The sequence below is a fragment of the Myxocyprinus asiaticus genome, chromosome 39 (genome assembly GCF_019703515.2).
Source record: "Myxocyprinus asiaticus isolate MX2 ecotype Aquarium Trade chromosome 39, UBuf_Myxa_2, whole genome shotgun sequence".
Lineage (NCBI taxonomy): Eukaryota > Metazoa > Chordata > Actinopteri > Cypriniformes > Catostomidae > Myxocyprinus > Myxocyprinus asiaticus.
This window is the reverse complement of record NC_059382.1, coordinates 21180057-21196820: the sequence shown is the minus strand read 5'-3', so window position 1 is coordinate 21196820 and position 16764 is coordinate 21180057. Positions and strand designations below refer to the sequence as shown.

The following is a 16764-nucleotide window of genomic DNA, read 5'->3' as shown; positions in this document are numbered from 1 at the left end:
CCTGGATTCGAAATTGCGACTCCAGGTGTGGTAGTCAGCGTCTTTACTTACTGAGCTACCCAGGCCCCCCTATGTTTCATGGGTTTTATGTAACAACTGTACAAAATAGTAATGATGATGACACAAAAGAGGCAAAATGATGCATAAGCAGTGCGTAAGCGAACAGCAGGCTTGCGTTGTGCTTTGTGTGTGGCAATGTGAATATGGTACAAAAATAATTATGCGCTACTTACTCGCGTGAAACAGGCCTAACATGATAATTGCATGATAATTTAGACAGTTCAAAACCCCAAATCCTTGTCAACACGGTCGCAGTGATACCTGAGTTGTGCAGATTGATGCTTCGTAGATTAGGGAAGAGCCGGCTAAGGATTTCTCCTGAGTCCTGAATGGAGCTCAGGTTGTTGTTAGCCATGATCAGAGTGTCCAGCGCAGGGAACATGGAGCCGAATTTTCGCACCTCGCTCCACTCATGCAGGCTGTTGTCTGTGATGTGGAGCAGACGCAATGTGGAGCAGGGCATGGACGAAAGTGTCACAGTGGTGTATTCATTAAGGCACAGGAACAGCTCCTCTAGTCTGGACAAAACAGATCCATGTTACTGTGACTCATCTACTTCTATGGCATTTCGAACAAGCAGTCTTGATTTTCTTCGAGCACTAATTAAATGTTAAAGGATGACAGAATGATGACATCTCATTTAGTCAGGTGTGAAAACTATGAAGCACAGAATTGATTATACCAAAATGGTTTAAGACTATGAACAACCTCAACTACGGAGACATCAGGAATATAAAGCAACTGTTGCCATATTCCCAAATTCCACCAGGCAAAAAGTGTTTATGATTGGCTGTTTCTGATTTCTGAACAATGTTTTGTGGTTTACAGAGCCAAGTGTGATTTCTCAGGACACCCATTTCAGTGATAGTGGTGGGGATTTTCATTTATCCCAATGAATCGATTCTTTTCTATCTGTTCACCAAAAATATATGTTCAGATTGGCTCAATAAGAATTTCTGCAAATTACACCTGCCACATGACAGCCTTTTACATTTTTAACTAGTAAATGCATTGAAACAAGGGTCATTCATGACCAGAACAAGTCTAATTATCCTTTATTAAAATTTCCATCTACAAATCTACTAAGAGACTACAGCATGCAAGAGTGTTTAAGCATAGTAAGCATTTCCCCACAAATGAAAGCCAAGCATATCTATCACCTTGTGAACTGCTAAGAAATTATCATATTATGAATTATGCTTAAAAAATAATTTTGAGATTCTATAAAGTCCATATATCATTGTAGTGTGATCATGACTCACTTTGATTCATAATTCAACCGTCCCTTTTCATGTTGAACGAGATACAGAACAAACCACTTCTCTCGATCAGCCAGTCACCAGATACTCATTCATGAATGAGATGACCGATTCATTACTTTTGTTAGCGAAAGAGTATACCAGTATAAACTGTTCACTCACGAATGAGATGTCTCGTCTCTTTCAGACTGAAATCACCGACTACTAGTTCAGTGAAGGGCTTCATTTGTTCAGTGGGTCAAACCAATGATACTGTATGCTTTTTCACAGCCAGTACACTAAAGCTATTAACTTGCGCTATAGTCAATCTTTAAAAACAGGACAAAGCAACAAATGGAACCTGCATGTCTACAAATATACAAAGACACTTACCATAACTGTTTTCGTGACAAAATACAAGAAGGCAGGTCTTTTTTAAAAATGTTTTGTCATATGCTGGGCTTCACTTTTATCAAGACATAGTAAAAGTTCAAACAAAGCCTAAATATCTTACATTGTGCACTAAATCACAGCATTTCCATTCATAATTAATGTCCTTTTAACTGTATGGTCTTCAGTCATTTTTCCACATTCATAAATTGGGGATTATGTTTAGCGCATTCCTATAAACTTGTCTGCATTTCACCCCTTTCTCTCCTTGTTGAACGTGATTGACTCATGCCAAACTGAACAAACAAACTTCTTCCTCTCGTTCAATTAGTCAGAAAATCACAATTCACAAATGAGATGACGGAGTGATTCATTCATTTCGTTCGTGAATGAGTATACCAGTACATTCAGTTTGTTCATGAACGAGACATCACACCTCATTCAGACTCAGACTCTGCTGGTTCAGTGAAGGGGCATATTCATTCAGCGGGTCAAACCAATTATATGCTCCTTCACAGCCCTCGAATGCTATTGGCTCATGCTATAATCAGTCTTACAGGCATGAAAATGCCACCAAAACAGTCTTGCGCTAAAAACTAGAGCTCATTGGCTTAGAAAACGAGAGACATCAGGGAATGAGAAATATTTGTCAGTGTATGGAGTTGAACGAGAACGTTTCATTCACTTAAAAGATTTTTGAATGTTTTAAAAGATTACAAAATTCTGAAAACATTGCAAAGCAACACATTTTTTTTTTTTATAGATAAACAAAATCAGAATTAAATGAGAAAAACTGGTCATACGTTATAACATAATATCAGTCCATATTCCAAGAGCTGAAATGTGAGGAGTTGAAAGGGTAACTTACTCTGGCATCTCTCGTGTAAAAGTGTGCACCGTGTTCCAGGACACTTGAGTATTGTTAAGAACAAGACGGCGGATGCTGGAAAAGTCCTTAGCGCAGTCTGGATCCAAGACAGCGTCACTCAGTTGATTAGAGCTAAGGTTCAAGAACTCCAAGTGTGGAATGTTGGAAACAATCTTGCTGATCTAGAATAGATTAGAGTATGCCATTTGAAACTGACCAAGAGACAGTAGGGCTTTGAGCACTTTAAATTGTTAAACCGGGGTCATTCCTTGGGAAAATGTAATCCTGGGTTATCTTGTTTCATGTTTCACACGGTTCATACTTTACCCTAGGATTTTTTTATTTTTTTGTAATTAACATTTTTTATTGATTCAAAGAAAAACAACAGAGAAAAACACAACATATACACACCGATTACATTTACATTTTAATTTTAACACTAATTAACATCCCTCCCCAAACACCAACCCCACCCTACCTCAAAGAACACCCCTGTGGTCACATAAAATAATACACACACACAAACAATAAAATAAAAAAATAAAAATAAATAAAAAATAAAATATATAATAAACATGCATAGTTAAACTAAACATCTCCCTCCTCATCCCTTCCCCTAGAGTCCTCCAAAACTGCCAAATACCTACCCCACTTCCTGAAAAATATGTCCTCCAGCCCCAGCCTTCCATCTATAATCTTCTCATAAGCCGCCACCCTCACCTATCTCCGCACACCACTCCGGAAATGGTGGCGCTCCGTCTGACTTCCATCCCCTCCAAATAATTTATCTACTGATCATCACGCCAGTCAGAACCCAATTTTTTATATATTTGTCGCCTGAATTTATAACTTCCCCATCGCCCAAAATGCAAAGTCTGGGGCAAAGTAAAATTTGAGTGCCCAGAATGTCATGCAAATAATTCTGAATCTTTAACCAAAAATCTTGGATCTTAACGCATCCCCAAAAAACATGGGTTGTGTCTCCAACTTCTGATTGGCATCGCCAGCAGGTGGGTGTGTCTTTAAGACCAAGCCTATATAATCTAGAGGGGGTCAAATAAAATCTTTGTAAAATCTTAAATTGCATAAGGTGAACCCTTGCATCTCTAGATGCAGACTTGACATTTTTCAGAATCTTAGTCCACACTCCATCCTCCAATAACAAATTCAAATCTTTCTCCTATAATTTCCTAATAGAAGCTAAAGCTCCATCCCCCATACTCTGAATTAACAGGGAGTAATTCACTGATGCCCCATGACCTTTTCCAAAAGCTGCAATCACCTCTCCCAAAGCATCTGCCTCCTTAGGGGGGTGTGTGCTACTCCCAAAAATAGTACAAAGCAGGTGGCGCAATTGTAAATACTTATAAAACTGAGGTCTGGGGATCCCAAAATGTTGGACCAAGTTTTCAAATGATCTCAACACTTATCCTAGGTTTTTAATTAATCCTGGGTATTCATCTTCCGAAGTTGCACACTGTACATTTGTAAACCCTGACTTAACCATTCGTATGGTTACATTTCGTATACATTTATGAGGTCAAAAACATTAATTGGACAAATCCAGCTTAATTACAGTTAATAACTTCTTATCAATGGAACTGCCCATCTGTGGAAATGTTGCCATACAAAGTCCCTCTGCCTGCCTTATGTCTTCCGAAACATACTAACAAAACACATCCAGAAGTAATAGTCTCTGAATGACTCCAGTTAATACATCTGCCATCACTGTTCGACAGTTTTAACAGCTTCCCTCAGTGAAAAACAGTGAACAGTTGTGTGAAAGTTTCTGCAACTGTACAAAGCACACAATTATTGAATGAGAAAAGCAATGAGGCATTTTATGATTGGTTGTCTGTTGCTAAACAACTCACTGTTACACTTTAGCACCACATTGTTAACCCCACAAAAACTGTGCTGACCCGGTTCCAGAGTGGGTTTAAAAGCGTTGCTAACTTTTTTCAAAATTACAAGTGTGAAACATTGGATAAAGGTGCACGCATTAATTTTTTGGAATATGTCATCTTGGACTTACACTGACACCTAGGGGCCTGGAGGTAGCATCATTCAAACGCAATTGTTTGCAATTACCAATGACACTGTAGAATTGTTCCCAGTCAGCCATGATTAATTCAATCCATGAGTAAAAGTTACCAAGAACAGGGCGGTTACTGAGATTAAGCAAGTAGTATTCAGATGGTCATGTGATCCTAAAATGGTAACCCCCATGAGGGAGACCCTCTCCATGTAGAACAGAACGGCTTTTATAAGGTTACTGATATGACTGGAGTCCTCATCTCATGTGAATATAATTGATTTTATACATATAATTAAAAATTACTATTCAGTTCTTTAGGAGTAAAACATTTCTGAGGAAAAACTTAAAGAGTGCACCTTTAACCTGGGGTCAGTGGTGTAACTATGTTCTTAAGGGCCCCAGTGCAAAAAAACTTGATGGGGCCCCCCCTGTCACACCACCCACCCGGTAATATACAAGAGTAAAATTAAAATACATGAATATATCTTTTTTTTTTTTGGTTTACTCAATATTGCTAATATTTGTCTCAATCAAGTTGATGCTTTTGAGAAATATTTCACAGACTATGAGAAGTTAAATGTCTTTGTTTTCTCTTTTTAAATGAAGAAAATGTTCACAACTAAACTAAAATAATTAACTATACCATTACAGCTAATTATAATTATTTAATCACACATTAATTTACTGTCAGTCTCTATATTGCACTATTATAATTTATCTCTTTTTCCTGAGTTGCTCTAACAAAACAACAGGGGACCACATCTTTACATGACCCATCACAAACATAGTTTACCTGATGCTGCTGAACTTTCATGCTGGAGATGCTCTTTCTCAGCATAAATCACAGTCAGTTGCTATGTTCCCTCTTCTCCGCTCAGTTCTACATCTTTGCGGGGGAAAGATGATGGTAATGCTTTGAGGTAGAAAGGAGTTCAGGGCTACAGAAACATTTTGAGGTAGCCGCGAAAACACAGGGCTGACGCTCCGTTAGGATGGAAAAATTACATCAGACACACAACACTGGTTTAAACAGTGTCAACAGATATTCTGTTTGGTTTGCTGCAGGCGCATAGCCTGAGTTTGTGTTTGCAGCCTGCTAAGCCTTCTCTATTGTTTTGTAAATTTTATCTTTCTATTAATTACACTTTACTTTCGAATGCAATTTTGTTGCAATTCTATGGCATGCATCCACTTTTCCAAGTTTTTTCTAAAATGTACATTTATTTCTATTTATGGTGATTCTACTGTGTTCATCTGTATTTTTTCTCTGCAAATCTCTGCAATTCTTATTCACACGGATTATTGCATCAATCTAAATCCCCTCCAGAGACTGCATAGCCCAAGATAGACCACTTGTATTAAAATGAATGAAAGAAATTGGAACAGCCAATATGGCGGGTGTAGAAAAGGAAGTCCCATCTAACAGGTTGAAAGTGCCCTGGTTATAGGGATTCTATTTTATGGAACATGAAAATGCAGACCAGCCACTATAGTTGAATGTGTACTGGGAGCCAGAGTGCCTGACATCAGAGCAAATTTATAAGTGCTGACTAATTCCAAACATAGATTTTCTAAGATTGTTACCCACATCTGCACTAATGATATCCAGCTTTGCTGGTCGGAGATCACTGTAGATAATGTTAAAGAGGTGTGTGAACTTGCAAAAACAATGTCAGACATAATATGCTATGGCCCCAACCCTGCTCATCACGGGGATGAGATATATAGTAGACTATCAACACTGAATGACTGGGTGGTGTCCAGAGAACAGAATATGATCCTAACTAACTGCCCAGGTCAGGAAGCAAACAGACTGGTTAAACCGACCATCTGCTAGCTGCCTTGAGACATCACATAGGTTATATAAACTACAACACAAAGAGAGTGTCACCTATATGTCATAATACAGAGACTGTGTCTGTTCTAGTTGGAAGAGTACAAATTTAGAGGTTTTTCAACCTCTACAGCACTTCAGAAGACAGTGTGTCACAGTATTCCCTATAAGCAACTTAAGTCATTCGAAGTTATAGGACAGGAGGAGCTAACAAAACCTATTAAAGCATAACAATTAACAACATGTATTCTAGAGCCTTTACCTACTAAACTACTGAAAGAGGTGTTTCCTGTAATCTCAGAACCTCTTCTAAATATTAACTCCTCACTTGTGTTAAGAGAGCGATGCGATAACTATCCCACCTATTTATAAATAACAAAGCTGTCAATGTTGCAAGCGCATAAAGTTAGAGCGATCCAGGTTTGCAGCCTTTAATATCGTGGCCCTCTGTCATAAGTCATATAATACAACACCTTTGACAAGAACTGCAGAAATAGCACAAATGCTTTGTGTAATGCTACCTGCTGCAGGATGAAGAGAAACGTTTAAACACTTGTTACATCTCCATCTCTCTGGAGCTCTGTCTGACCTATACAGGTATTCTCTGCCATGTGAATCAGTCAATTTTAATATGTAATAATACACAAACATAAAAATAAAATGGTAATATAAACACTATAATATTACAAATATACATAAAATGAAAATATATTATCTGTCTTTAAAATGCAAGGGCCAGTCAAAAATAAGGTTCTCCATAATGAAAATGTAAAATCTACATAATCTAAACAAAAAAAATCTTAGAACTTTAAGTAATACTATACTATGTTTATATTGGTTTCATGTGGTTTTGAACACATCCAAATTATTTATTTATAACTAAAATGTCGTAAAAAGTTGTATCATATTTTCCTTACACCTGATTACATGACCCCCCCCCCCCCCCTTTTTTTTCTCCCCAATTTGGAATGCCCAATTCCCAATGCACTTCAAGTCCTCGTGGTGGCATAGTGACTCACCTCAATCCGGGTGGCAGAGGACGGATCTCAATTGCCTCCGCGTCTGAGACCGTCAATCTGCACATCTTATAACGTGGCTTACGCGCTCAACAAGCCAGTGTGGAGACTTCACCCTAGCGCGTGTGGAGGCTTCACGCTATTCCCTGCGGCATCCATGCACAACTCACCACATGCCCCACTGAGAGCAAGAACCACTAATCGTGACCACGAGGAGGTTACCTCGTGACTCTACCCTCCCTAGCAACCGGGCCAATTTGGCTGCTTAGGAGACACTAGCTGGAGTCACTCAGCACGCCCTGGATTCGAACTCACGACTCCAGGGGTGGTAGTCAGCATCAATACTCACTGAGCTACCCAGGCCACAATTCATTTAAAAATATATATATATTATTATTTAAATATAATTTAAAAAAATTCTTGAGGTAAAATAATTTTAACAAATACTATTAATTTTTATGTCATGAATATTATGATTTTTTTGGTGGGTTGTTCCATCTGACATTTGATATCCTGCTGGGACATGCCAAATGTCTCTATTTTTTTCAGGGATGGAAGATATGTTTCTAGAGAGGACATGTTAAGTGTAAAGGTGTGGGGATATTGATTAATTTTCTTATGTTGATAAATCTTCAATCTTGATAAAAGTTCACAGTTATGTTATTTGTCAATGACCCACATACAGTATTAAATAAACAGGGTACTTTCTCAGGATTCGTTAGAATTTTAATGCATTTTGTTAACATTAAACAGCCATTTTTACTGCTAATTTTAGAAAACACAAAAAAAATGTAATTTTTCTTTCCGGACAAGTAACTTTTTTACTCGGACAAGTGAATGACGAATTTACTTGTCTGAAGGACAAGCACATCACAATGCTTAGTGTTCGAGCCCTGCAACTAACCTAAAAGCTCATCTAAAACATAAACATCCTATTCTATTCTACTTGTTACTTATATCTAACTTATAGCTAATATGTTGTAACTTTGCACTTTTTGTCAACAAAGGTCCTAACCATTGAGAAACTGGATTGGCAGTATATTGCCTGTTAAGGAATGAATGACTCTCTACACCCCTGTGCCAAACATTTAATATTTAGAACAATTTTTGTTAACGGAGCCTGAGAGTCCATTTTATTTATTGTTTTGGCTGTGTGGTTTTATTTTATGTTTTATTTAGGATATTACATTTTTTTTAATTCTTAAGAGTATTCTTAAGAATTAAAAGTTAATTGCTCTTTGAAAGGGTGTACTTGCATTATGTTATTATACTATAATTATATCAGTGGCATAAAATGGTCTTAAAATGACAATAATATCGTTTATCGCAATTATTTCTGGGAAAATTTATCGTCCAACAAAAGTAGTTATCGTGACAGGCCTACTAAAGACATATCTTTTTGCCAAGCATACACAATTAATTCCTCAACCCGTAGTTATGCTGCATTAGTCAGGTCTGCCGGAACCCAAAACACTTTCCATAGTTTATAACTTTAAAATTAAGTGAACAGCATCTACAATGCATATCCAGAGGTTACCAGAGCCGGTCAGATCCATATTTGGTCCAGCCCGATGTTCCACTCCCACCGCTATGTGTTACTGAGCGATGACTACTACCTGCAGCCTTTGCTGACCAGACAGCGAGGGATGCTTCGATGATCACTGTCTGCATCACTTCAGTCTATAACGATGGACTTCACAGAGGATGAACTTCTGCCAACTTCCAGCCGGACAGCATGGAATACTTCATTGGCCACTGCCTGCACCTTGGTCTTAGGATGAACTTCATGGACAATTAACCACTGCCTACAACCTGCTAGACTGCAAGGCATACCTTACTAACCACGGGCTGCACCTTCTCTGTCTTAGTATGGACTCCACAGAGAACAAACTACTAACAAACTGCAGCATTTGCCACTTCGAACGGCGAGTAACACATCACTGACCACTGTTTACATCACTTCATTCTCATAAATGGAATACATAGACAAACCATTACTGCCAACTAAAGCCTTTACCAGCCAAACAGCAAAGGACACTACATCTATGTGCACCTCAGCAGTCAATTCGGGATGGGCTTAATAATATTACAGTTCAATCAATATCCTTTAGTATTAAATATTGCGTACCAAAAAATCTACTTAGTTTACTAAATATATGACTTATATTACACATTACTAATATTGGCATTATGTTGATGCTGTATAGCTGAGCCTGGTTTCTCCCAAAGTTTTTTTTCTTTAATAACTAACATCTTATGGAGATTTTCGTTCCTTGCCACAGTTGCCTTTGGCTTGCTCACTGGAGGCATAAAGACAAAAACATTAAGGCATGATTTTAAATGAAGTTTTCAATTCAACTGCTCAGTGGGGACTTTACAGACACTGCAGTATAATTTTCTGTAAGCTGCTTTGAAACGATGTGTATTGTGAAAAGCTTGAATTGACTTGAGTGTGAAAACCCCTAGTGAGGTACTTAAATTAACTGATCATCTCACCTCATGCCAGTCTTGGAGCTTATTGTGAGACAGATCAAGTTCAACTACATGAGCACAGAAGGCTGCGATTTCTCCCTCATCTCCTGCATGACTGATTCCGCAACCATTCAAGACAAGCATACTGGGCAAGTTCAGACGGTCTAAAAGGGAGAAGAACCACACAACCAGTGAACTTTGAAACACTGTAAGAGAATACAGTTGCCAAAGTAAACATTGAAATCTCCTATCTTACATGACTTGTTTTTAATTAGCCTAAGTCTCTGAATTCAAGCCTTACCTTTCATAGGCGACCCCTGTGGTCCAGATGGCACAATCACAATCCCCATGCCTGGTCCGCGACGACAAGGAAAGTTCTCTGGGCTATACTTTTCACTTATCGCCTGAATAAAGGTGCGACCTTCTGTCTCAGATGAATCCATTGCACTGTCCGAGGCCACGCACCTATACAGCTGTTGATAAATGGTTATCAAATAGCTTACAGTGACGGCACACATCATCACCTCAAACCATGATTTATAGTTCAGAGATTATTATCATAATTATTATGTTTACATTTATAATTGTTTTTAGATCTTTATATGCATTAGTAATTTTCCACCTGTTGTCATAGACAGATAGTTGAGTGACAGTAAATGGAAAGGTGGTTATATATGATTTTATTTTTACCACTTCGTTATTTGAATTGCTTTTTTGTTTCGTTTGAAGTGTAATTTGAATTTAGAATTGTCTTTGGTTGAAGTTTTTCATTTTTAAAATAAATGAATTTAATTTTCAATGCAAAATCACTAAAGCAAGAATATTCACCGTTCCCTCAGCCGGGGGGTTGACGATGTAATTGGATATTGTGATATATATATATATATATATATATATATATATATATATATATATAAAAATATCCAGGGCTCCAGATTTTAAAAAAATATTTAGGAGCCATTAGCTCCTTAACTGAAGCATTAAGGAGCCAAATGGCTGTTTTAGTCGCCAACCCATAACCCATTAATCAGAGGTTTAATAAACAGTATATATAGTTGAGAAGATACGCATTCTACTTTTGTCTCATCAATGTTCACACCCCTTTCATAATTTATACAAATATAAGAGATAAAATTAGGGCTGCCCCCTAATAGTCAGCAAACGTTAGTCAATGAGAAGAGTCTTGGTCGACCAAGTTTTTATTGGTCGGTTGGTCGCAGAAAAAAAAAAAAACTCCACAGGAAGGCCCTAACATACCAAACAGCACTGAGGAGGAAAAGAGCAACATTGTGCTATGCGCTAATCTTTTATTTTTTTATTATTATACATCATCACCTTTACAAAACTGTTTTACAAGTTATATTTTGACAAAATGTTATAGTTTCATATGAAATAATCTAAAGGTAGAATCTATTAGACCTCATTTTATATCAATAGTGGCAGTTGTAGTTAAAGTTTCAATATGTGTTTCAGCTAGTATTTATTTTTTCATAAATAATATAATTTGTTATTATTATTATTACTATTATATAAGACTAGCTACACTGACCTAACCATGGTAATGAGGAACCTTTCCTCCTGTGTAATATGTATGTTCTGTTTGAATTATGTTTGAAATTAGGAAACAAATGGGATAATAATGGGCTCATATAAGTAAATATGCTCTTCAATTTTTAAAAGGGGGGAGAGAAACTTCCTGTCACTTTTGTTGTTGACGTCAACAACAAACATAATGTCACTTGATGCATGTCCTTGTACATGAAAACCATGAATAAAACTATGCAACATAAAAGGAAATGCGACCCAGGATACATTAAATACAAGTTACATTTTTACTATAGTGGGTCGCCACTTGACATCCAATGTAAAATCTGGGTCCTGAAGCAAAACCATTTGAGAACCACGAGTTAAAGGTACAGAGAGCAACAGTCTGGCTGCCCTGTCGTGCACCTACAGTATATGTTAATTGTTAATAATCATAGGACATTACTTTAAAAGCTCACACAGCTGATGTTATTTTTCATTTAGTAGTTAATTTAACATGCTATGCTAACATGTAAACTAACATGCTTTAGTTATATAGTGTCAAAAGCTGGATCTCATTTATATACACTGTGTTTGTGTATATGTGTGTAATATATATATATATATATATATATATATATATATATATATATATATATATATATATATATACATACACACACACACACACACACACACACACACATACACACACACACACACACTATATATGGCCAAAAGTTTGTGGACACCATATGTGCTTGATGAACATTTGATTTCAAAACCTTAGGCATCAATTTCCCCCTTTGCTGTAATAACAGATTCCACTCTTTTGGGAAGGATTTCCACTATACTGTATGTAGTAACATGGCTGCAGGGATTTGCTCTCATTCAGACACAAGGCTATCAGTGAGGTCAGGAACTGATGTTGGTCGATGGGGCCTAACATACAGTTGCTGTTCCAGTTCACCCCAAAAGTGATCAGTGGGGTTCAGGTCTGGGCTTTGTGCAGGCCAGTCAATTTCTTCCACGCCAGACACAGTAAACCATTTCTTTACTGACCTTACTTTGTTCACAGGGGTATTGTCATGCTGGAACAGAAAAGAGCTATCCCCAGACGGTTGCCACAAATTTGGAAGCACACAAACCCAAGCCATTACATGAAGAAACATTAATATTTTTCTTTACTGGATTTAATGGAGTAACCAAATTCGTTAATCAGAAGGGGATGTCTACAAACTTTTGGCCATATAGTGTGTGTGTGTATATACGTGGTGCGGGCCTTTTAATTATAAAGAAGCCCGAAATACACATGGGACTCCTATTTTGAAATGTCTGCGCTCCCAAATGTGAACACACTGACGGATGATTAGCTGAGAAAGTGAATCTGATTCAAACTGCTAACCTGAGCTCCTGAGTTCAAACCCTCAGTTCTTTTCGGGTGATTCATGAAAAAGACCAGGTTAAAAAGAGTCATTTGTTCACAACTCTCTCGCGCTGGGTTTGTTGTTGCGTGCGGTGCATCGAACTCATCACAACAGAACGGGTGAAAAGCGGTGCGAGACACACTGGTGCTTACTCTAAAGACGTATTCAATAACTCACAAGATGATATCTGACGAAACCACATATGAATGCACACAATCCGACTGTCACCAATGGTGACTAGATTATAAATGATTGTTGCAATCAATTCTTTTTGGTCGCATTTGCGACCATTTTAGTCGCAGTCTGGAGCCCTGATATCGTGAACATATTTATTGCATATTGCCCAGCCCTAGGAGGGAACAAAACAAATGTATTTACATGCATTCAGTCATTACCCTTCCGAAGCAGCTAAACTGGGTCCTGGGATGAAAGGTAATAAAACACCAACATTAAACCCACAACAACCCACAATAAGTGATGTATTTGCCCAGACAACGAAATACCCAATCCGGTAACCCATGATGGAGAGAATGCACAGATGAAGTAGGTTCACTGCAAAAGAGATGTTGCCCTTTACAACTGCTGAAAAGCCATCTTTCAAAAAGTTGAACAACACATTTTAATTGCACTTAATTTTTTCAGTCTCATTTGAGTTTTTAGTTAAAATAAATAAAAAATACAGTTCAAAGTTTGAAATCAATCTGCCTTGTGTTATTGTGTAAGCTATTGCTTAACAAAAACAACCCCATAGTTCCACTTAGCATTCAACCAGTGGTAATACCGGTGTTAGTCGGTTTGAATGTGAACACAGCACCGGTGTGAAAATTATGATATTGTGGCAAGTCTACATGATATATCTTCTTCTCTCATCCAGCACCTCAACACCACAAGGATCTGCTTGCACCTGGTCAACCACGTTGCTTTTGTGAGTATACGCTTCTGTCTGTGAGCGAATATGACCGCGTTTGACGCATGCCCACTACAACATCTTTGTGATGCTCTTTTAGTACAGTCAATAGCAACGCGAACAGCCGAGGACCACGTGCGCGGGTCAAGAAGATCTAGGCGTGGAGCGGTCAAGCCATGCAGTTGTGCTGATGACACAATTTGCATCATACATACTATGTGTGGAGCGATCCGCAATGCGAACACCTGAAGTATACTTTGGCCTTAATTCAGCGCTACTCACGGCAGGCAAATGCAAAAAGGAAAATGAGTTTGGGATTAGGGAAGTCAATTTTCAGAATCGATCGTCATGGAAATTAACAATCAATTAATCGATTAATCATTAATGTTAGTATCACAAAACGCACGTAGAGGACTCTAAATAATATGTGCATGTAGCCTATTGTTTAAATATAATTTAAATATAATTTATTCTTAGTTCAGTGTATTTAAATACATTTAGGCTATGTTAGTTCGCATTTGGGAATTGTTTAATTACGGTTAATGAAATACTGTTAATAGTAACTTCTTAAGATACTTAAGATATATAATTTGTATAGAAATTTGAGTTCATTAAAACTTCACGTTGTGGATCGTGGGATATTTTGGATCTTTGGACTTGTTTTTTTTTTTTATAGAAATTAGGTCAAATAATAACACGCTGCATAAACACAGTACATAACATAGGCTACCGCTTCTCTGCTGATAGTGTGACGTCAGCTGAATGTACTTTCGTGCTTTCACGGTGATCTCTGACGTAATTGTAGGTGGGGATGAAATGAGGAGATCAACAGTGCTTGTTGTCATGTTGTACTTAACACACTATCATGGTGTGTGCAGAAAACATTAATGTTCATTTATAGAGAAACACTCCAACATTGTTTACATTGAGCCCACTTCATCTCTGATCTGTGTGGCTGTGGCTTCCTCTGTGATTTGCATATAACATGACATGCAGCGCGCAAGTGACTGTATAGACAGCCCTATCAACGTCTTCTCTCATGATTACTGAGCATTTGTCCTGAAATTAATGAATCAACGATTGATAAGCTGAATCGATCAAATTAATATCAATAATTATTCGATTTTTGATTAATCATTAACATCCCTATTTGGGATATTGGAGTAGTGATCTTAATACTTGAGTAGCTGGTGTAGAACGAGTACTCTATTACTCGATTACTCGTGCACATCCCTACTAGCCACATGGACTTTAAAGTGAGTCATTATCAATTGCTGGTGTATTGAAAAGCCAGATCAAGTTAGTCATTAAATGTGTTCCACATTAGACAGCGGGTCATATGGGTTTGGAAGAACATGAAGTTGAATAAATGAAGACAGAATTTTCATTTTTTGGTGAACTATTCCTTTAACATCTTATCAGCACCTTGTAATGAAAGGTGTTAGTTAAACATAGTCACACCTATGCAATAAAACAAGGTTGGGTTTTTACAGGAAGTATTTTGGTGACTGTGCTTCAGGTTTCGAATGGTAAAAGCAGTAGCTGTAATTTACCCTCAAGAGGACACCACTTTACAATCAGCTAATTAATATTGCTTGAATCAACTATGCTAATCCTCCTCAAGAAAGCCAAAGTTGACTGAAAGTTTCTGTTTCAGTCAACATATGCCATATGCATATGAAAAACCTTTTTGTATTTATAACTCAAAGAGCATGTTTACAGTAAATATATACATGTCAAAGAGACAAAACCATGTAAACACTTTAGGCAGCTATGGATATAAACGTAAGAGAACAATAGCTGACTTGTTAAACAAAACGTTGCCAAGATAATACATGGCCTGAAGCAGTTTAATTAAATCTACTGTTTTGAGTGTCAAATTGCCTCCAACTTTCTTAACTTCTACAGACTGGAACTGAGTGTTCATATTTTATATCCTAAATCAGCATCTGTTTTCTGCGGTTGTATTTGGTAGCCCCATCATTTTAACTTTATTCCATTGTTTTGTCATAAACCAGGTGAGGAAATGCATATAAAGCCCAGATGAAATGAATGAATGAGAATTTGTGTAGCAATAAATAGCTGTAGAAGTAAGTGACACGCACGTTTCTGAATTAGTACTTATCCTACTAAACAAATATGCATTCAGTTAAATAGAAAATGCAATGCTTAAACTGATCTACCCAGAGGCAGATGAGCATATTGCAGAAAACAAAAATTCTGTTCAAATACCCGACCATTTACAAGCCATCACATGACAATAACGTAACTACAAAGGTGCGGTGCTCCTATAAAATCACATATGAATTTCGCAGGTCGTTTGCAATACTGTCGCTAAATCAACGTATGATGAATGCAGTAATCTCAAGGAAAAGCGTCATTAAGATTACTGCAAAATAATGCAAATCTGACACTGACAGGGCCAGTAAAATGTTCCAATACTGAAAAGACAATGTAACTTGCAAGTCAACACCTGGCTATGAACGATCAAAATAACCGTGCATTTAAATACTTCAGCTAACACTTCGCTAGCTTGAGCCGTAAACATCCCTCAGCATCAAGTATCTTACATTGAATGAGCAGTTCATCAGTCAGACTCGAGAGAGGACGCTTTGATATACAGAAACCTCCTGACGATCAGTTCATCCACTTAATTTCACACGGAGTTTCGCACTTTGATTGCAGAGCTGTGTCTCGTCGCTCTTGTTGTTGTTGATAAATGTCACGGAAGTGACGTCACATTTGTCGGATGATCATGATTGGACGGTTCCGTTGTACTTTAATACGTCTCCTGGTGCAAACTTGCACGTTGTGCGCACAGAATACCTTGATACATTTGTAAAAACAAATATTTGTTCATTTCTAGATTGATTAGTTTATATGTGTCATTATGTATAATTGGTCAAATTAAAGGAGGTGGCTTTGTGCTGAGGTCACTATGTGTGCAGTGGGTGAAATTTAATCAATTTAATCCAAATCAATTCAGTTCA

The 16764-nt window shown here is 37.5% G+C and overlaps 1 protein-coding gene across 1 annotated transcript in view; it reads right to left on the bottom strand.

The window, feature by feature from the left end:
- The window catches only part of tbcela (tubulin folding cofactor E-like a), a 31778-nt gene extending 15288 nt beyond the window's left edge, over nucleotides 1–16490 (bottom strand). The window contains exons 1-5 of the mRNA XM_051678871.1: nucleotides 16345–16490; nucleotides 10218–10389; nucleotides 9941–10080; nucleotides 2557–2738; nucleotides 322–578 (exon numbers count right to left, since the gene is read on the bottom strand). Coding sequence (XP_051534831.1) covers nucleotides 322–578; nucleotides 2557–2738; nucleotides 9941–10080; nucleotides 10218–10389; nucleotides 16345–16362 — 769 coding nt within the window. The 5' untranslated portion in view covers nucleotides 16363–16490. The remainder of the gene's footprint in view (nucleotides 1–321; nucleotides 579–2556; nucleotides 2739–9940; nucleotides 10081–10217; nucleotides 10390–16344) is intronic.
- Between the last annotated feature and the right edge of the window lie 274 nt (nucleotides 16491–16764).